The sequence below is a fragment of the Coenobita brevimanus genome, chromosome 88 (assembly GCF_032717465.1).
Source record: "Coenobita brevimanus isolate Jiangsu-jjx chromosome 88, ASM3271746v2, whole genome shotgun sequence".
In the NCBI taxonomy this organism is placed as follows: Eukaryota; Metazoa; Arthropoda; class Malacostraca; order Decapoda; family Coenobitidae; genus Coenobita; species Coenobita brevimanus.
In genome coordinates, this window is record NC_137041.1 from 485556 (window position 1) to 507973 (window position 22418).

The following is a 22418-nucleotide window of genomic DNA, read 5'->3' on the forward strand; positions in this document are numbered from 1 at the left end:
CCATTCACTAACTAGGCATAAAATTACCATATCTCTTTTGGTGTTGGTCATGAAGAAGTGTTACGGAAAGGATGTGGGGCCATAGTATTGTCTAATTTTTCCATTTATCGACGGGAAATAAGGTACAAAAGGACGAAAAACCCCTCCAAGTTGGGTACAGTGCTTAATATGAACACTTTCACATGGTGGTACCAGTGTAACTGAACGCAGTGGATCTACTGCCGTATTATACAAACTCTCCACAGTTCCCTCCCTGAACTGGAAAAGAAGATGGTGGGCTGCAGGAGAATAGGAACTTGAGTCTGCAGTCTACTGAGTTCATGCTTCGATGATTCTGGGGCCACAATAATAACAATTCATCCTACCCCAGACGATTTTATTCAGCTTAGAAGTGACTTAATAGCATGGAAATTAATGCAAATAATGATGTCAACGGATGTAAGGGTTTGTAATGGAGTGGATGACTAATTAAAAGGCACTGCTATCTTGCCCTCTCTTTCTCGCTGCTGTTTAACGATTTTCTTCATTTTTTTGTGGGCCCAGGCTCATCTAAACGTGAACTCGGTGAGCTGCAGGCTGAAGTTGCCCATCAGCAGTGCGCCATCCTCCTTTTGGAGGATCGGAAGGGAGTTTAACGTTTATATAACTTCGCAGTTCCGACGCCCATAGATATATCAGTGCCACCAAGTGAAGGCAACTTCCCAGCGCCAAAGTGAAATAATAGGACCAGTGAAGGACACACGAGAGAGAATGCAGGATATCCGCTCCTAGCTCCCGGACCCTCATCCCAAGCATACAGTAATGCTGACTGCTTTACTGTTTGAAAAAAATATATATATATCAGTAGAAAAAAGAACGAATAAACAACACACAGTTGAAATACATGAAAATAATCCACACGCTGAAGGTATGAGTCTGCTAATATCAAGAATTTGTAACAATATTGCTTAACACTCGGGCTCCTATGAGTCATCCAGCCTGACAAAATCATCTGGTGTTTGCTGAAATGCTTTATGAACTTCACCTTTACAACAATAAACATTTCAATCAATCAACTTATCGAGGAGAGTAAAGGTGATTGTATTAACACTCAAATCAAATGACTCATTCTTTGCTTTAATCATCCCGACCATGAGTAGTGCTTTGGAAATATACCAGATAAAAGCATTGGAGACTATAACTATATAAAAGCATACATATATATTCGGTTACACTGACAAATAAATAGCTTATGACAGTGCTGTATTTGAAGCAAAAAATACAGACGCCGGTACTCTCCGCCCTACGGCTTCCCTCCACTCAAGCCCGCCATAATCAGTCCTTGGAGAAGCCCGCCAAATCTTCAAAATTGTGCCACATAGTAATAATTTCAGTTGCAATGATCATTATTCACATTCTCCACCCGTTGATTATTTTACCTGGTCTTTACGTGATTTACTGATTAAATGTTTTTTTTGCTTAAAGCACTGTAGCTTTTTTAATCCTCTGTTGTAAGGGTTGGTTGTATGGCTTAGTATGAATATCCGTGTTGCTTTGTAATTGAAAAAAAAGTATTTCTGTAGCTGCCAAATGGTTATGAAGGAATATTAGGTCTTAACTGTAAGTCTAAGAAAGCTTTGACAACTCAGACGCCCTTCATTTCACCAATACATTTCTCTTAGTATCGTATTTAGAGCTAATTAGATAAGAAACCCCCAGTTTCGCTATCGCTATGGTTGTTTTACTCCATCTAGCCTATTATAATTGCATATATACCAGTTTAATCAGTAAAATTGCTTGATTTTTAAGTGTGGTACGTTCAAAATAAATCACAACCACACAATGAGGAAATATGGCACCGCTGCAATTATTGAAGCGCCTGATTGGTTGGAAGGGTGGGGCGTGGGTGACGTCATGGCATCAGTTGCCTATTTATTGATTTTATTACGGGCCGTTGCGATACTTCCTTCTATCTGGCAACAATGTTTTATGAATTATTACCAAGTTTTAGGAATGGTGTTGTATTTCCTAGAGAATTAATGGGAATTTTGGTGTTTTTAGAGCCTGTAAGACCTTTTTAAGGAAAGTTTATCAACCTAAATGAAATAATTCTGGCAACCGAGTTCCCAGGCGGCGCGGCGTCACTTCGTCTCTGCTAGCAGCGTGGGAGGACGTTACCCTTTCGCGCTCCCGGTATTTTCTAGCCTTTATTGATATTACGCCGTAGCAGTATTTTCACACAGAGGTAGGTTGATTTCTGGTGTTCCTAGGGTACCGTGGACTTGTTTTAGGTGTAATCTAGTGACCATGGAGGGAAGTACGCCGTAAAGTCACCTAATGGCCGTATAAAACCTCGGCCTCCATTGTGGGCGAGCAGCATCATTATCAAACGCGTGGAGGGGAAGAAGGTGGAATCACGTTGTCTCCGTGGCCTCCAGATAACCTCATGGTCCTCGAAATTAATATAAATGTCCCGATTATACGCCAGCATGCTGGATGGTGGAAATAATCCCAGATAAGTAAATGATTAGGACAGTCCCGCCGGCCTTGTCCCATGCGGAGGGGGTAATGGGGTGGGTAGGGGAGTGCGGGCCGGGACAGCGTCGTAGATTCGAATCTTCATTTTTTTCTTCCTTTTCGTCATTTTGAAACCAGCATCATCTTGAATGGAAGCATCATCACTTTATTCGTGCAAGATGTGACGATTCTAAGCCAAGGGAAATAAATTACCATTAAACCGCGAATATAGCCGCCAGTTCGCCAGAGTTAAGCTCTTCAGTTATCGCATTTTAACCAGAATTTCACTTCCATTGATGGTTTATTTTGCCAAGGACAATGTTACTATCTTGTTCAGTTGAGTGAAATTTTAATTTGATATACACAGTTTACGGTACCTTGCCTATTATCAGAATATAGTACTGTGCATTATTTTCGTTGCTTTGTACGGGTGCATTGTTTAACATGGTACTTTTATTTAGGCTACCACAATCAGATATTTGTTTCTGGAGTTTTGTTAGTTGAAATAATTCACGAGATGAAAAGAAATACCGGTAAACATGACCCAATACTCGGAAATAATTCATTGCCATGCATGACTTGGGCTTATTGTATTCCTATTAGGCAGTTTATAAAGATTTTCAAAATTAGTTTAAATGCAGGTCGAAACAAGGGCGACATTTTTAAGTTACATGCACCCCACCTGAAATTAGTTTGGTGTGATACTGGTTTTAAGATGCTTGTGCCGTTTGTTGGGATTTGCTTTTAGATTTCTCAGGGTGTTACTCTGAACGTGGTGTTAAAAGTTTGGTTTTAAATTATATAAGATTATTCCGATGATTTTGAATGATTATGCATAATCAGACTGTTAGACGAGTCACATTTTCGCAACAAAGGCAAGATATCGTGACAAATATTGGTATTGTATACTGACCTGTGCTGCTACCCCCGTTTTTGCAAGCACCAAAAGTCATAACAACTTGTATTTTGAACATGATAAGTCAGTGTTCCTCCGAGTTATTTTGGATGGTATTGACTTTCCATTTTGTAGACAAATCCAGAGTTACCAAGGGAAAAAAAGAGCTTTTGGCTATTTCACCAGTAGATCTTAGTGAAGTGTAAGGGGACGTTGCTGTTTTTCCTAAATACTACCGTAATGCGAGGGTTTTAAGGATTTTGGCAAATTTACCTAATGTCTAAGAACAGTGGTACAGCTGCCCGTTTCTTTGACGCCAAAATTTCAGGCAAAAACTCCATGTGGTTAGTCACATGAGGAATAATATTTCATTCCTCAGAGAAAGTCTCCTAAGGCAGCCATGACACATGAACAAATAATAGTGCTGAGGTAAGGCATTGCAGTACAGTCTTGCCGACCCATTTTCGTGACACTTAAGCTCATTATCAATCAAAATGGCTATCAAGAGGACTTAAAATTTTGCAAAATTGAGATTCTGTGTGCTTGCTTTCAGACAAACTTCATGAAGGAGGCAGTTTATTTTGTTTTCCGGAAATCAGTAGGTTTAGGAAATGAAGACAGGGAGATTGGTTGGTTCCTTGAGTCCAGTATTTTGTTAGTCATTATGTTTATTTACCAGTTAGCATCTCATTTAGCCTAGTATGATGTCTTTGTTGGTACTGCCAGGTTTATTTGTAGCTCATGAGAGACTTCTTAAGGCAGGTCATCAGCAGAGATCAAATATGTTATGTAGGCTGTTTAATTTTTGTTTATATATATATTTTTTAATGTTAATTATTTTCACCAAAACATGTGCAGGAAAAACTAAAATATGTGGTTCTAATCAGTGCTTTATATCTGTGAAAAATTCAGGAAAACAAACTCAGAAATATACAACCAATCCTGTACCCACGGGGAACAGGGGTAGATCCCCCCTGAAATCAATTGACATTTCAAAACAGTAGCCTTATATAATTCTGAAAGATCAGTTGTTACCAATATACTGTACATTCTTTGCTCTCTTATAACTAGAAGTTGTTATAGGCAGCTTGTGAGCAGGAGGTCCTATATATATCAATAAGAAAAAAGTTATAAAAGCTGTGAAACCATAAGTCACATAGACAGACGTGTAGATGGTGAGGGAGGGTGGTGTTGTATGAGGGTTGTGGCAGGACGCAGAGCCACTGATGAAAGGCTACCAACCTGTCTTGTACATGTCCATGGTAGCAGATGTGGCGACTCATTACCAGAGATGTTATTTAGGCCAATTTAGGTACATCTCTGGCAGAAATCTCCCCTCCCCCTTCAAAAAACACTTGTTTTATGTGAAAAAATATTTTTTACGTACTTCACAGACATTCCTAATCTCTGGTCATCAGGTTGCCAAAAGTTGAGAAATTTGTTAGCCCTTTATCCATATATGTATATATAGTGTAAAACCTGATTTTATTGGCTGTGGTTAGGATTATGGCAACCATAAGTACAGTATACTGTACACTCACAGACTACAATTACAACAGCCATAACCTGAACCACCGAATATAACTGCCAAATTCTAGCGGCTTAAGGAGACTTGTAGCAGTTGTGGTGTGGATGTGGATGTGACAGGAAGCGTTATGAGGAACACACTGAGGTGGTTTGGCCATGTGGAGAGGATGGAGGGTGAAAGACTGACGAAGAGGTGTATGTGAGTGAGGTGGAGGGGGGAAGAGGGAGGGGGAGGCCGAGGATGAGATGGAGGGATGGGGTGGAGAGGTATATGAGAGAGGGGGGTGTGAGTTGGGAGCAGGGGAGTGAAATGGCGGGGGACAGGGCGACTTGGAGGCGATTTGTTTGTGGCCACCCCAAACGGGATTGAGGCATCTGGCAATAGATAGATAGATATATAGAACTCTAGCATACATTACATGTATAAAAGCTCTAAGTGTTGTAATTGTAGTCTGAGTGTACTGTATGTGTTTAGTTACGGCTACCATAATCCTAACCACTTCATATTTTATTCATTAACATTGATGTAGAAACTTTCTTCCACTATGTAGTTTCCCACCAGACTTTTTACGATAACTTTGAATGGCATTAAAATTTACGTATGTATTGACTACTATTCAATTTTATAAGATTAAGTAAGACAACTTGCCTTCTCAGTGTTAGGATACTGTCATTCAGCTCAGGAAAGACATGGGTAGGGTTATTGAAGGCTGTGAACATCTAAAGAGGTACCGTATTGATTATGTACCATAGAACTTGTGCTACAACACCTATTTGATTAAGCAGTGTTAAGGAGTTGCTGATGAGCTGGATGTGGTCAGTTCTGTTGAAGAGTGCTGATTAGGCAACAAACAGGAAGGCTGATGAATGATACAAGTATAGTAGTGGAATGCATGGCCTATTGACCCCATGAATTTGAGGACAACTGAGTCTTTGCTACATTTAATTAGTTTCCTTCATGTCTTTTAAAGGAGTTGAAAGATATTGTTTTAGTACTTTTGATTGTAGGGGATTTTCTGGAACTCATATTTTTGTGATAATCTTATAGTTTGGCATTCAAGCTGGAGAGGTAGCAATTTATAACCAAATTAAATTGCTACTTGTCCAGATCAGTAGCTGTTGACTGTAAGGTGTACCACTGCCAAGATATTCCAATGTCATCATATTGTAGATGAGTATTCAAGATGGAGAAATGGCAGTTTTAGGAGGTCAAATTAATGTGTACAGAGTCTCATAAATCAGTAGCTCTTGGCTGTGAGGTGTATCGCTGCCAAGATGATTGACATGATGTGGCAAGGTCTCCAGTAAACACGACGAACCGTGGTCAAACTTTTGTATGTAAATTCCCCCTTGAGATCTAGAATATTCACTCAGCAAAGATGGACATAACCTTTAGCACGCCCAAAGAAGGTCGCTCAGACATACGGATTTTGGGGAATGATTTAAATTGCTGGACGTAGAAGTCGGTGTTTGTAAATTGTTGGGCGTAGAAATCTGGTTTAACCTTTTGACTTGCTGTCTCTTTCTTCACGTAATTGCGTGGGTGACCTTTTTCGTGACAGCTAGAGTATTTATCTTGATGGCTAAAGCATTTATCAATATTTCATTACCCCGCACTTCCACCCTAACTTTGTTGTTGCAGTCAGAGTTTGAGTGACAGGCCCCCTCAAAGGTTTAATTTTTGTTGTTCCAGGGACGTAAATTCTCCAAGTTTTACGACTCCTGTAAAGTTGCAGTGTGCCGTCTCGTGGCTTGATGGTGGGGTATTGGGCAGTCTGAGCATCCTTTAACACAGGAATGGCTGTCTGCAAGTTTTATCTTTTATGTACATTTCAAGGGGGGATCCTCTGAAGGTCTTACCCAATCACAGCATGTTAGGTATCTTCCGGATAGGTCTAGAAGCGTGGTTTTGCTGCTATACATTGTAGATTCATATCTGCAGACTTTCATCTTTGTCTTGAATGCTGACTCCTGACAGTTGTAGAATGCATTATGCTAGTCACAGAGAAGTGTTTTGGAGACAGTGTGGAACTACAGTACAGTGTTGTCTTATTTTGCTGTTCAACTAAATTACATGAAGCAGAAAAGGAGGACTGGGTCAAGTCAGGGTTGAATAGATACCAGGTATGGATGTCAATTTTTATTTTATTGAAGTGTTGTCTTGGTGCTGCTTGTACAGTACTTCATTGGAAACCTTAGTGTGTCACAAGTGCCATTTGATCTGAGCTGATTAAAGTTGCAGGAACCATTGGACAATTAAAGATATGTTGCTGGTATACAGTATGAAACTAAGTAGAAAGCATGAGATAGTTACAGCAGCGTGGTTGGAGAATTGAAGGTCGTATTTCAGGTGGCTGGAGATTTCATGGCAGTCCGACCGAGCAGACCTTTTTTTTTTTTTTTTTTTTTTTTTTTTTTTTTTTGGAGGAAGAAGGAACCAAAGGCCATGAGCCCGCAGTAACAGTTCCCTCCAAGAGAAAAACAAAATACAATATAGAGCCAAATTCAAGATCCGATCTGGGAGGGACGCCATAATTTTTTCATGGATGTTCCTTGGACCTCCTTTATCTCCCAAGATGCAAATTCCACATTGGGCCACATACAGGATTTCATTAAAGTCGCTATGGAAACATTCATTCCCCATCATAGTTACAGAAAAAGATGCAATTCTCCTAAATGGTTTGACCACAATTGTGCAAGAGTAACAACATAAAACAATAGCCTATAACACATATACTAGAACGAAAACCAAAGAAGCTTTTAACTATTATAGAAATATCAGAAACCATGCCAAAACTATTATCAAACTTTCTACATAGACATGCTAACAAACTATTAAACAACCCAAATGATAACAAAATATTCTGGTCAACCCTTAATTCATTCAAAACTAACTTCACTAACCATTTTCAGTAATTTGTTTTGCTTATTATGTTACTGTCTGGTATGGGAGACAGTTGATGTTGATATTAAAATTATACAAGTACATACCAGATAATTTCAAGGTGTAATATATGCCAAGTAAGTTAGAGGAAGAGATGCTACAAAGTCCTTGATGGTATCTTGAAATGACCCAGAAGCAGAAACCTTGACACAGAGGTATTTTTGTGAACAAATATGAGATGGAATATTCAAAATACAGTACATCAGAGGAGTTGGAACAGATCCTCCCGTGCCACCTGGAAAATTTCCGTTAACCAGAACTCATGAGACAGTTAAAGGTGCATTACTTTAATAATGCGAAAGTGAAGTTGCCGCCTTTTCTGCACCATTTGACTGCAGTGATTTCTTAGCTGAGTAATATTGTTGTTATTAGGCTTAAATAAAGTTCTTTGTGCAGCTTTATCACCAGATATTGTAATTTTATTCAACTCACAGCAGACCTTGTAATAGCACAAGAGCATATGAGACTATTTAGCACCTCCAATGCAAAAATTCTCCTTGGCATGGAAAATTGCCTGATGGTAGCAATAACAATTTAATTTTTTTCTGAAGTCATTGCAGTGAATGGGGTACACAAGTGATTCAGAAATGCTCAAGCTTGGCTGCCATTCTTTATTGGATATAAACTTGGCAACCAGACAATAGCCATGACTCCAGTGATCTTCTTGTTCATATTTTTAGTTACCGGTAGCTGTTTTCCAGGGAGAGGCACTAACCCTGTGCCAACCCACATGTTGCCACATAGGGAACATGTGTTGGTTGGTTATAAGGTTACCACCCAATGTTGTAAATGCTTTCCTGGCTTACAGGAAACCATTTGGCTTGCTGTTCAATGTAGAGCTACTCTAAAAACATAGTACCAGTACCACAACACTAGGGCGATTTGTTTGTGGCCACCCCTTACGGGATTAGGGCGTCCGACAATAGATAGATAGAACATCTTTTTAATGCTTTTGTTGTTTTTGTGAATGAACCTTTGTGTCAGGTGTCACATTGGTCCATCAGACATAGATTTTCATCATCATCATCATCATCCTGGCCTCCTTTCCCACCCTAGAGGAGGGTGAGACATAGCAGTCCAGACAGCCAAAGTTTGCCCCGTTCAGTGGGCCACACCTCCTTACTTATCATTCAAGCCCTTGAAATCCTGGCTCCATCAGATAGACCAAAAAATTCTCACCACGTTCTGTAGCTTCACATACCAAATCCCTGGTCAAGCTCTTCGAACAAAATTCATCCACCTAGCTTGATCTCTTGTCAGTCCCATAGCCTCACCAACTTCCATACTTCTCTTCTTCACATACGGTACTCATCCACCCTATCCTTCCACCTGTCTTGGTCTACCTCGCGTCCTTTCCCTTTCAAATTCGCTCAGGTATACATTTTCACCACAATTTTCATCCATTCTTTCCGCATGACCATACAATTTCGGTACACTTTCTTCAATTCTGGTGTCCACAGACTTCTTCACTCCGTATCTGTCACAGATCACATTATTCCATATCCTATCCACTCTCTGAACTCCACATACATTCTTCAGGAGTCCCATCTCTACCACTCTTACTCTTGACTCCATTTTCATGCCACACCATAGTCTCACATTCGTATGTTTTTGGCAGTAACACACCTTCATGTAAGCCTCGTGCAGCTGCAACACTCAAGCCTCTGTTTCTTATCAAGGCCTTCATAGCACCAGCTACTTTCCTTCTGTGTGTCACCCTACTTTCCACTTCTTTTGCACATTTTCCTCTCCTTTCTTTCACTATCCAGGTATTTGACCTCTCTCACTAATTCCAGTCTCTCTCCATTCACTGTAACATCACACTGGGAGTTGCCTTCTCTCTCAGTAAACATCACTTTACTCTTTTCTACACTTACTCTCAGGGCACAATGGTCATAAACATCTACAAAATTCTGCACTCCATCGATCATCAAATGCATATATTAGAGGGACTGGCTGTACATAATACAGTTCTGAAAAACAGTGTTCCTTGATGTTTTTGTAGACTTAAACCACTATTATTTCAGGTGTCACAATGCCCCCCAAAACCAAGATTTTTGTGGGCAAGCTTCCACCTACATGCAAGGACTTTGAGCTGCGCAAACTGTTTGAGAGGTTTGGTGAGGTGACAGAATGCTCCATCTTGGGCAACTATGCCTTCGTTCACATGAAGACAGAAGACCAGGCCGCCACAGCCATCAGGAACCTCAATAACTGGGATATGAATGGCTTTAAGATCAGTGTTGAGGTAAGATCAGTGTTGTATGTCTGTTGACCATCAGTTAGCTGCATATGAAAGTAAGGGTAGTTCTCATTTGATGCCTTTGGCTGAATTAATCTGTTTTGCATTTTCTTTCAGCTAATGTAAGATTTTAAATCTGCACAAGAGAAAATTGGGGCTCCTTAGTTCCGTATTTGAGGGGGAGAGCATCTGTAGCTGATAACAGATATGCCTGATGTCTTGCATGCCATAAATTGTACATACCATCCTACCTTGCCAAATTTTTGGCTGACAGATGATTGGCAGCCTTGTAGTCATCCCCCTCCCTGCTCTTGACACTATCTCGACCTATTGTAGACACTCCCTATCACAGCCCCTCTTTTCCTCCCATATCTACTATGCTTTTACCTTAACTTTACCCAGATTATAATCGTTTTGTACTTTTTTCCATTGCTCATTGGCAGAGAGACAGTACTATGGCACAGCATCCTTTCCATTGAACTTCTTGACTAGTGTCGTATACTAGTGTTAACTTTAATCACTGCCTGGCATTCTCGGGAGAGATGGCAGTTTTAAGATGTCAGTAAAAAGAGAATAAGAGGGAAGGAGGAAGTGGTAGCACTTTATGACTAGAACAGTATTCCAGTCTTAATTGGTTGTTACAACAATGCATTCAAGATGAGATGGGAGTTTTGTGTGGGGTTAGAGTAAAAAGAGTATTAGTTAAGAAGGAGGGAGGAGTGGATTGCTTGGCAGTCTTCTCTTACACACCGTCTGTCCCTCCTACCACTGCCAACATACTGACTGATTCACAACTATATGTGCACAATATTTCTGACCTTCACTGAGTCACTATGGCAGAGAAAGTGGTACTGTTGGCCCTTATGTATCCATATTTTAATTTTATTTTATGCTATTCAGAGTTGTGAAATAAGCTGCAAAAAGATGAAAATTTTGGCCAAGCTAAAAGTTTTGTACAGTTATTTATTTCTTCCAGGCTCTTGTTCAGTTTCATTTAGATGGTTGTGTGCTTTTTTGTTATTCATAAATGAGATTTTTTAACAGTGTGGGAAAAGAGTTTGGGAAAATGATGATTATGATCCATGAATTCTTCAGCATTCGTACTCTGTTTTTCATGAGTGAAGTAGCACACTTTTAGAACCCTCCTTTGAATGTACAGTATTTATATTACTATGGTATTCACAATATTATCATGTTCCTTAGTTGCCCATCTTCCCTCATGATGTCATGATGTGTTAACAATCTTATACAGTGGTCCATTGTTTTGACAACACACAGTAAATGATCTTCCCCCCTTTTTTCTCCTGGTTATATATTGTTGCTATTAAACCTTCATTGCCAGTAAGCCTTCTCCAATATTTTATTAACCACACAATTGAAGATGCACCTATTCATTTAATTGTGTGGATAAGTGTATTTGATGAGTTTGATTTTGTGTGTCTGTTTGCCTGGTATTGTTCTTGTAGATGTGTAATGTCAGGGAAGTGAGAGTGCCAACACTTGGGTTTTAGAACTGAAAATTTCAGTGTTAGCACATTTCTGATCCTATTGCAAGTGCACTGTTGTAAATAGCACTTGACAACAGTAAACAGGTGAGAAGGTAACTGGTAAAGGAATTGTGCCTTTCGTTAATATCCTTCAGCAAAGACCCCTATCCCCTTTCAGGTCATTTTATGGCTAGGTGTAGTCACATAGGGGGCTGGATTAATATTTTTTTCTCATGTACAGCAATCCACTGGAGAGAAGAGAGCTGGTGGTGGAATGGGTGGGATGGGTCGAGGTGGGATGGGGGGCGGATTCCGTGGGCGTGGTGGTCCCATGAGAGGACGTGGTATGGGTAGACCAGGACCATATGACCGCAGACCCCCCATGGCTGATCGCTATGGACCTCCACCTCCAGGTACAGTAGATGAATCAAAAGATGCTAGACTAAGTTAGAAAGTGCTTGAACCAAGTCAGAGGTGCTAGATTCAATTCGGTAGATGCTGGAGTCTCATCAGAAGGTGCTAAAATAGCATTGAGATGTTAGAATAAAAAATAATGCACTAGAATCAAGTCAGACTTACTAGAATATTCTAGGTACACAGAACTCAAGAAATACCTAATAGGTGCTGAAATTCAATTACAGTGTTATTAAAGCTGTAGCAGATATCTCCAATGAATACCCAGATCTTGTCAAAACTTAGAGTTGGCCTGATATAAAGTTTTTTTTGTGTGATGCCAAAATTGTTAAACTGGCACCCTAACCTCCAGGCCCTCCTCCAGCACCCCCCATGAGGAATGGATATTACGATGACTACGAGAGACGCGACAGGCGGCCCTTACCTCCCGCAGGAGCACTGGATCGCCGCCCACCCCCACCAATGCCCCGTGAACCAGCATACAGGTATTTTCCCATGTAACACATGTATACTAGTGAGATTTATTTTGATAAATTGTATTGTACAGTACTCTTACTGTTGCCAGACAGTTTATTCAACTTAGGAAAGGGCTTTTATCATAAAAGGGTTTATTAAAGTTTTATTTAAAGACTTTCCTGGGCTTGTGTGCTTTCACACTGATAAAAATTAAGTTAAAGAAAATTAGTAGTAGTAGTCCCAGGTTCATCTGCATATGATCCTGATGAACTGCAAGCTGATGTTGCCTCTTGCCTGCAGTGCACCATCTCCCTTTCAGGGGATAGGAAAGGAGTTAAAGGTACATTTATATAACTAGGCAGCAGATGTGGGTTATAGCCTATTGATACTATTGTTTGAAGGTGTCCCTCTCCAGCACCATAGAAATTAGAAAAACATGTACAAGGCATGTGTTTGTAATTTTTATGAGTTTTTATGTGGGGGTGCCCACCATCCTCTCACTCATTGTAGTGCTGCTCTCAGGTGACTGCTCTTTCCTCTCATCCTCTTCTGTCCTTCTTTTGTGTAATCTTTGATCTTCCGTCTGTCTATCAGTGACTTAACACTGAGTGACAAGCCAGATGGTTTCCTGTATACCAGGAAACCATTTACCACCTTGGGTGGTAACAATATAACCAAATTATGGTGCCTGGTAGTTTTGTGGGTAATGAAGGCACTAATTGAGCCGGTGCTGGTTTATATCCAAGGGGTGGTTGAGGTTTATTGCTCATGTAATGCCATTCAGGGATGAGTGAGGCTTGTCTCTTTCATCTTAACTGTCAGGACCAATTTGCCTAGCCCCAGACTCTTACGCTCCTCACAGGGCAACACAGGATTAGATGATGGATGAATGGTTAAATTGAGCCTTATGTAAAAATGAACTTCTGTGTGCACAGGGACCCATATGACCGGTACGACTCGTACGACCGCATGCATCCTCCTCCCATGGGCCGTCGTACACCCCCTCCCATGGACCGCAGACCACCCCCCATGGGCTACGACAGGAGGGATGACCCTTATGGAGACATGTATGGACCCCCCCCAAGGCCAGAGTATGTTACCCTTACCCTCACCTCATGTTTGGTTGGTGCACAGTAGCATGTTGGACAGTGAGCCCTCCAAACTTCACTGACTAACATGAAACCCACTCCTGTATTTTAAGTGGCTTGGAGATTTTGTAATTAACTTCACAGACAATTTTATAGCAGGGCTTGGAAACATAGGGTTGTATTTCAAATGTTCTTGAAAATATTGAACCTCTTCCTTAGCAAGTTATAATTCACATTGCCTCTCAGTATTTCCTTGTATGTTACTGTTATAAACTAAGCCAATATTAAAACATGAATAATGTACAAGAGAAACTTTAATTAGCAGACTGTACTGCCTGTGTAGGGGTTTTAAAAAGCTTCCTTTGCTACCTAAATTGCTTCCTGAAATTTCAGACCCAGCCTTGGACCCCAAACACAGATACAATTCTCTAGGTTTCTTTCACATTGCAGCTGCTTTGGAGTGACTTCATAATTATTTTCAGTCAAGAACTTTGGAGGACATACTGTTATTTTCAGTGCTGGATTGCTCAATTTTCTTTACAGAATATGGTGGCTTACATTGCCTTCTGCAGTGTTGAAAGTATAATCTACAAATCAAATTATGACACAAAGCTTCCTATTAAAAAAGAATTTCTGTATTGAGGTTGGCCATGGTACAGCTGATGTTTTCTGTAGATTAGAAACTAAACAAAGTGCCAAAACCAAGTTATTTACTTCCAGCAGTTGTGAGAAACATAATCAAATAACACCATACTTCCTCCCCAAGAATCCCTAATTTGAGGTTGACCATGGCCCATCTGATAGTTTCTATGGACCGGAAGCTAAATCAGGTGCCAGAACTAGCTGATTACGAGTTCAGAACTAATTGAATGTAATTATTAAATGTTAATGGTGAACTATTTTAATTGTATGCCAGAATAGCTCCCAGCATTTGTGAAAGTGTTGGGTAAGTTCAGCTTTTGTGTTGAATCCCAGTATTTGCATGGTAGATACTTTGACCTCTCTTCACCTACCCTCCCCAAGTTCATGTTTTACACTGAGTCCAGATGCACAGACAGACTTGCAATCACTTCCACTATAAGTGACCCATTTTTGCTGGAAAAACAAAGAGAATACAGGAGCCCCCTATGTTTCTTGGTATTGGGGAAGCTTGCATTAGCTATACCATAGCTCATTCACTAAACCAGAGATTCTAGTCCCTTTCCAGGTTACTAACTTTTGGTCAATGCTAGAATAAAAAACAAAATTAAGACTTGTTTTGTAGTGACTAGCCTTATATTGTAGTGCATCTCTTGTTACAACTCAGTGTTGAAGATGGAGAGGTGCCAATTTTATCCCTAATAAAAGTGAATAGAGTGAAGTTTCATGCAAAAACAATTCTGAGTTAATAGGGGGAATATATTGTAAGTCTGAATCCCAGCCCTAATTGTTTTCCAAATCGTTGCACTTAAAGAGAGTGTAGGCTGTGTACAGCAACCATTTATGCCATTTCCTTTTAACTTGTCTGCTTTGGAGTTAATGCAGTTATATTTTTATGCGACCAAGGGGAATGAGAGCAAAAATATTAGATAAAGGTTTAAAGTGATTTGTTGGGGTACCCTGGGATACTTGACAGTTTACAATAATCTTGATATTTGGAAATTTACATTCTTGGGATTTTTTCACATACAAATTTTCAGACTAAAGCCTTTGATTTGCAGAGAATGTAATGGGATATGTTAAAAGATTAAGGTGTGATATCAGCTGGAAATGTTTAGTTTGAGAGCATTTCAAGGAGTAAGGCACTGTTCACACCAAATACTTGCAGGTGCAAATAGGAGTTTTGAATCACTGAAACCCTTATATGTGGCCCCTGCAGGATTTTGGTGAATTCAAATGAAACTTTTATTAGTTATTTACAGTGATGCAAAACTCCCACATACTCCAGCTTGCATGTGTTGTGGACAGCTTAAAATAACCATCCTCTGGATTGCATGTCGAGGGTTCCCAGTTGATTAGAAAATAAAAAAGTTTGAGGGTTTTATTGGTTTTTGGATGAGGGTCTGGCTGTTAAGATTTGATTTTCAAATTTTGCTTTTAACCTTGTCGGTGTTGGCATGTTTTGTGTTAATGTCTCCTTGTTATTTTGCTTTATCTTTCCAAAGCAGTGTTTCCAACCTGTATAGTATGATCACACCTTATTTTGGCATATTTTTACTACTTCCAAAAGATTTTACTGTATTTACCTTATGATGGGTTACTTCTAAAAGTTCCATGAAAGCTGTAGACAGTTGTTGGGAGATTGTGAAAATTAGCAGCTTCACCATACTGAGGTAGTTGTGCTGTCAGTGGGGTTTATGACCCAGTTGTGTAAATCTTAATGTGGAGGAATTGAAGCTTCCTCTAAGCTCATTATCATTCAGTATTTTTGCATAAAAGCCGTACAACCTGTATGAGAGGTTTGTAAAATTGAAACAAGTGCTGCAGTACCAGATAGATGTGGAACCATCAGGACTATAATATGGAGTGAATCATCTTTTATCCGAAAATGCTTAGGAAGTGACTAACATACAGGGCCATTCCTAAGGGGTTCTCTTGCATGTAAATTGAGGGAGGTGGAATGTAACTCCTTCCTCCCAGGGGGATGGCTTTGGCAACTACTACTAGTCTGCTTTATTCTTACATGCCTTACCATAGACTATTACCAGTACCCTCAGTCTTGCATTCATAGACTTTTGGCACTAGCTGTGTGCATTCTTTGAACATGTCCATACAGTCTTAGACTCAAAGTATCTTGATGTTCAGCATTACCATACTAGTCTTAATGCATTTATGGAGGAAAATAGTTCTACTCGTAGAACATATGTAAGCTACTGAGCTGTTGAGGTGATTGAAGTACGTAAACTATGATGTAAAGAAAATTTTCCATAAGCGTTGATGCTGCTAACAGCTCAGCAAAGTTCCTGATATATATAAGTTGTTATGTGGTAGTTGGGGGTGCTCACCAGCCACTCACTTGATGTAGTGCTGCTTTGGGAGTCTGCCCTTTCCTCCCCTCCATCCTTCCTCTTGTCTTTCGTTCGTTCATTCTTTTCCTTCTGCCTACAGGTGACTTTACACTCCCTCTTCTGTCTTCTTTCCTTCATTCTTTCCTCTACCTTCTGCCTGTGGGTGACTATGAGTGACAAACCAAGTGGTTTCTGTGCACCAGGAAACCATTTACTGCATGGAGTGATAACCATATCACCAAATTATGGCATCTGGTGGTTTAGTGGGTAATTAGGACACTACAGTTGGATTGAGCCGGTGCAGGTTTATATCCAAGGGGTGATTGGGGTTTATTGCTCACACAGAGCTACTCAGGGATGAGCAAGGCTGGTCATTCTCATCTTAAATGTCAGGACCAACTTACCTAGCCCTGGGCTCCTACTCTCCTCATGGGGCAACATAGGATTGGATGATGGATGGAACCTTGTTGTTGATTTGAACATTAGTAGGCCTACTGGTATCTCATACTGCAGTTACCTTTATCTTGTTTGTGGGTTTGGTCATCAAGAGGTGAATGGAGTTGTTATGTAATATCAAAGGAGTAGGCATGTTGGGAACAGTGTCATGGATCCATACATCTCTTTAGGTTAAATGGAACTGCTTGTTTTATTAATTAATATCATCATGCATATTCTACATGTATTTGCAGGCAATTTATTATTTTGCTGTGGTTGTTAACTGACATTAAATATATAGTGCATTAGTATATATTGTAGAGTTAATGGTAGAGCCAAATTAGAAGAGTAAAATCACCAAACAGTCACTGTTATGTAACCCCGTTATATCCATAGCAGTTTGTTAGTGGCCATGATTCAAATTTTGTGTGTAATTGCTGATGATTGGTTTTACTTTTGTGCAGGCGTGACATGTACGGAGGTGGCCGCGATATGTTCCCCCCAAGAGGCCGCTCACCACCACGACGCAGTCCCCCTCGCCGGTAAGTACTGCTCCAACTCACTTTACCTCCATTTTCTTGAATATACATGGCTATAGCTGATAAATAAATGTATTGTAATTCTTTTTTCGTTTGTTGCAGTGGCTTAACGTTAAGGATAATCAGTTAATCGTATGTTCTTATTTTTAACGAATCTAGTCGAAGGATTAAGGTAACTCATTGCGATGTGTTCTTCGCTTTGCTATGTTAAGTTTTCTTAGTGTATTAGTTTTATCGTGTCATTGCTTTACGAAGATTCATAATTACTTTTTTATTTAGGGCCATATTGTAGGTGGCACAGGAAGCATCATAGCACCTCCTACTTAACAATTTATGTTGCATATTACACCTTTGCTTGTATGGGTTTTTTGATGGAGAGATGTCTTCATTGTGTGGCACCAGTATAATGGCAGCTATGCTGTCCAGTTATAAATCTCTCAGCTCCCATCGTTTTCCCCTGAAAGGGGGATGGTGGACTGCAGGGAAGGGCAGTTTCATCCAACAGTTCACTGACTTCCCATCCAGTTAGCCCAGGACCACAACATCGCTTTCATGTTGATAAAGTTTGCATCATAAACATGAGGATATTGAAATGTAATATGCTGGATAAATTGTTTAAAGAGGGTTGTTAGGAAATCACCTATAGCCACTTAACAATATGGCCCTTAATTCCATGACAGGTGTGTTTTGATCCCGAAAGTGATGTCAATATTTTCATGTCTCTCTTGTAGCTACCCCGGTCCTCCCCGTGACATGCCCCCCCGACGATTTTAGATGCGAAGTAGAGAGAGGCTGTCAGCGACCTCAAGTGTGCATGCAGCGATAATCAGATCTTGGTGGCTGAAACCATGAAAAGAAAAAAACTGAGAAAATAAAATTAAATTCTTTCCATGGAGTATGTAATTGCAGCGTTGATCAGATATTTGTGGCTGAAAAAATGAAAGCTATTGATCCTAATTCCTTCCAAAGAGGATGTAGTTGAGACGAATGGATTCTTAATTCATGAGCGTAAACTCTTTATCATGAACAAACCATACCATGATGACTTAAGTTTTTCATTACTGTCGATAGATAAGTTTTTCAGTACTATATTGTCGATATTGTTACCTTTTAAGTGTACTGCGTCTCAATAAATCTTATTTTTAAGGAAGTCCAACCTTCTTTTAGTTCCTTGCGATATCAAAAATTTGCACCACAAATAACCACCACTTCCCGAACACCAAGAACTCTGATTAAAATGCAAAATCAAAACGTACGCAGCAGTCTCGTCGACAGGTATATATCAGGTAAGACTTAAGTATTCACAAGAGGCAGCCTTTTAGTGTCCACTCTTTGCTTCAGTATCCTTGCCTCATCATCCGTTTGTAGTCCACTGTAGGATTAGTGTGATGTGGGGGCCAGTCAACTGCTCTTTAAGAAGGGGGCCATGACAGCTAAATGTTTTCTTTACCACCTACCCTTCCTGTTCACAAGCATTCATTAACCCATTGAGCTCGGGGATGTCTTTCATTTTATAATTGCAATCTCGTGCTTTAATTCAGCTTAGGATTGACCTTTCAGCCTGGAAAGGTTAAATACCATCTTTTATGTACCTCTTCAATATGAGATGCCCTCAGTCTGGATAAAATTGCTTGAGGGCAGCGAGAGTGAACTAAAAAAAAATAGGGTTTTACCTGATTTTAAGGGGTAAACCACTTCAGTCCATGTAGTTACATCCATAAGTAAGAACACACATGTGATGATATCTTCTGTAGTGTTCACTGCTGTTGAAATATGAAGCTTTTCCACTTACTGCCAGACGTACTGAAGATAAGGGGACCTTAAGTAAGTGAAATAGTTCCATATCCAGTCAGCAGTGGTCTGCAGTAGACAGCACTATACATGTATATCTTACGTATGAAGGTGGCAGTACATACTTTTATTTTGCACTTGCTGCCTCCTGACAATTTTGTATTTAGAAAGAACTCATATGGATAGGGTTAATGAAGGCTGTATATAACCCCCTCCATTTACAGTAATCTATCCTGAAATGAACAAAAGCTGTTTGAGATTGCAAGAATAAAATATAAAGGACATCTTCGAGTTGAAGGGGTTAAAAGCGAACCCCCAGAGACTTGTGAAGCCCGGTGAAGTGTGAGAACGCGTTGCTAGGGCTCCTCGAGGCAGCTTCGGCCGGGAAGGAGTCGCACAAGTGAGAGAGAATCAAGTTGTTCCGAGTGCCCCAGCCCGCTCTCGCTCACGGATCTGACTCTCCTAAGCTGGGTCAGTGCGGCTCCTCAGCTTCGGCCAGGAAGGAGTCGCACAAGTGACAGAATCAAGTTGTTCCGAGTGCCCCAGCCCGCTCTCGCTCACGGATCTGACCCTCCAAATCTGGGTCAGTGCGATGTTCGGTAGGTTAGCTGTCTTAAATATTGGGGCAGTGTAAGGGAGTCGGTGCCCTAACCCATCGTTTATTTGCATGTCCTACCTCTCACATAGGTTATATACTTTAAGGAAAAAGATATGCCCTTCTCTATATCCACCAACCAAAGCTTTTCACTCAGTTCATCGCATCATTGATATATATACTGTTACCTACCTTTTACTTCTCTAAACCTGTTAATTTGCCATCACACGAATCAACTCTGGCAAAGATTTACCGACTGCGAGCCTGTCTGCTTGAGTTTAGTGGCAGTGCGGTGGTAATTTCAGCGCCATGAGCCTCACCATATGTGCTTGGATTGTTTACAGCCGTACTTGTCAGACATAGGGCCGCATTCTAAGTGGCATAGGGGGCTTCATAGCATTTTTCTCTTGGTGAATTATTTTGCATATGACACTAAAGCATTCTCTTGCATGTTATATCATTTTAATATCGACATGCCTCGCATCAATAATATGTAAAAGAATGTTCAGGTGTAAATGCAAAGTAAGTTGGTGAGGAGGAAGTGTTAAGACGTCTTCAAAGACAATTAGAACACGACCCATACACGTTTCTCTTTAATTTAGTGATGTATTCCTGATAGGATCTTATTCCTCGACCCTTCTAGTAATAAATTCGTTATCCTCAGGACACGAAAGACTTGCTTTTCGATTGTTCAACCCTTTCTTAGTCTACTAATTTAATCGTAATATTCCCTCTCACTTAATACTGTATGATCAAAAACAGTCTTGAGCCTTCCGCGTATTAAATGCATCGACAGCACAAGATGGTCTTTGCGATTGAGACTTTAGTTATCCCTTTTCAATAGTACAATGCTTTCCTCTAATCTGCAGAATTCTATCTAGGTACAACTGGCTTGTGAATGTCCAAGAAGGTTGAAACGCCTTGAGGGAGTGGGTGAGGGCCAAGTTTGGCCATGCAGAGAGAGAGACTGGACCTGCAGAGACTGAGAATGGCTGGGCAGAGAGAGAGATTGGCCATGCAGAGTGCAGCATGGTTCAGTTCTGAGAATCTCGTGTAGCAAGAGAACCACAGCCGAGAAGGCATGATGGGTGAGGCTGTGCACGGTTTATACTGTACTTTTATTCAGCTAAAGCTCAAAGAATTCGTACTAGCAGATCATCATTTGTCGTAGTCATTTGGACTATTTGCTGTAATTTGTTGAGTGCATATAGACTTGTAGCTCAAATTTTTATCATCTGCACTGTAACATGTCCACTGTACTGTAATAGTTTGTGTTGTTCATATTTGTATACATTTTTCATTTTAGTAATGTATGGCTGATTACACCTACATAGGGTTAGTTTAATTGTGACTGAGGAAAGTCAATAGGTTTTGTAGCATTGCCATAAGTATAGTACATTAGCTCAGTTTGATATTGATAATTATCTTCCAAGCCTGATCATAGGGTGTTCTAGGTGGCATACGAGACTTCATTGCATATCTTTCGTTGTCATTTATTTTGCATATAGATTCTTAACATTCTCTTGTATGTTATCTGACTTTAATATTGGTACATTGGCATCAGTAATGTAAGAGGGTGTTAGTTTTAACATGAAATCTCCAAGGGATGTAATATGGAATCTCCAAAGCCACTTAGGAATACAACCATTAAAGTTATTTTATGAAGTAATGTGTATGACCTTATTTCATATATTAACTTCTCCTTTTCAGAGTTCAGTACGTGGATGTGGGTGTCACGGTGATGGTGGTTGTGTTTTGTAATAAATCATTTTTTTACTCGTGTGTTATTCCACAAACCACCCCATTTATTAGTGGGAGGTATTCTCCATTTCCATGTTAATTATAAAATTGAAGCATTTTCTGCCTTATGAAAGTAATTTTAGACAATTTACCTGAAAAGGATAGTCATAAATTCAGGTTACTGGGAAAAGGTAGTTTGTAATTAATGACTAGCATACTGTAGGTGTAATGTAGGTAATAGCGTGAAATCCAGCTTTTCTCATGTACCCCGTAGGCAAGCAGTTGGTGTTTGAACAGACATCTGCAGCTAGACGTAGTTCATGATGCTCGTGCATGCCAAAGTAGTTTTTAGCCACCAAGATTTCAATGATCTCGTATGTAGTTTAGGGAGACTTCAGATTTGAGGGATTACATGTAAGCTTCATGTGCTGTGTCTGTAGCAACGCTTCCAGAAGGTTTACTGTAAGTGTCGTATAAAACTGGGAAGATTAACATTAGGTGAAATTGTAGGGATGAAAAAAGTTGACCATAGATGTACATTATTGTACTGAGGTGCATTGTGACGTGCGGTGCATATTAGATACCGTATGTGGTCGCACATACAGCAGCAGATCTTGGTGCGGTTTTGCATTTGCTTATAAAAAACCTGGCTAAATTGATACAGTTGGAAATTAAACTGGACATACTTCCCAGAACTGGCCTATAAATTGTGAATACTAGGTGGTTATTAATTCTGGCAAAGGCCTTGATTATTTCCTAGCCGCATATTGATTGGTTACGGT

The 22418-nt window shown here is 40.1% G+C and overlaps 1 protein-coding gene across 2 annotated transcripts; it reads left to right on the plus strand.

Annotated features, from left to right (window-relative positions):
- The first annotated feature begins 2133 nt into the window (after window positions 1–2133).
- Window positions 2134–21662, plus strand: LOC145411143 (uncharacterized). Of its 2 annotated transcripts, XR_013899378.1 has the most exons (8): window positions 2134–2224; window positions 9890–10110; window positions 11833–12004; window positions 12370–12490; window positions 13397–13552; window positions 17436–17513; window positions 20778–20984; window positions 21607–21662. XR_013899378.1 is itself a non-coding variant. In XM_080281197.1 (7 exons), the coding sequence occupies exons 2-7, from the start codon at window positions 9898–9900 to the stop codon at window positions 18282–18284; spliced, it is 783 nt and encodes a 260-aa protein (XP_080137323.1). In that variant the 5' UTR covers window positions 2134–2224; window positions 9890–9897; the 3' UTR covers window positions 18285–18666. The 2 variants fall into 2 exon arrangements, 1 of the variants encoding a protein (XP_080137323.1); XM_080281197.1 differs by lacking the exons at window positions 20778–20984; window positions 21607–21662 and adding an exon at window positions 18242–18666.
- The last annotated feature ends 756 nt before the right edge of the window (window positions 21663–22418 follow it).

Excerpts from the sequence above, each read along its gene's own strand:
- LOC145411143 (XM_080281197.1), top strand. The coding sequence starts at position 9,898 with ATGCCCCCCAAAACCAAGATTTTTGTGGGCAAGCTTCCACCTACATGC. Across the intron at positions 10,111-11,832 it reads GCTTTAAGATCAGTGTTGAG|CAATCCACTGGAGAGAAGAG; the intron begins GTAAGATCAGTG and ends TCTCATGTACAG. Across the intron at positions 13,553-17,435 it reads GGACCCCCCCCAAGGCCAGA|GCGTGACATGTACGGAGGTG; the intron begins GTATGTTACCCT and ends ACTTTTGTGCAG.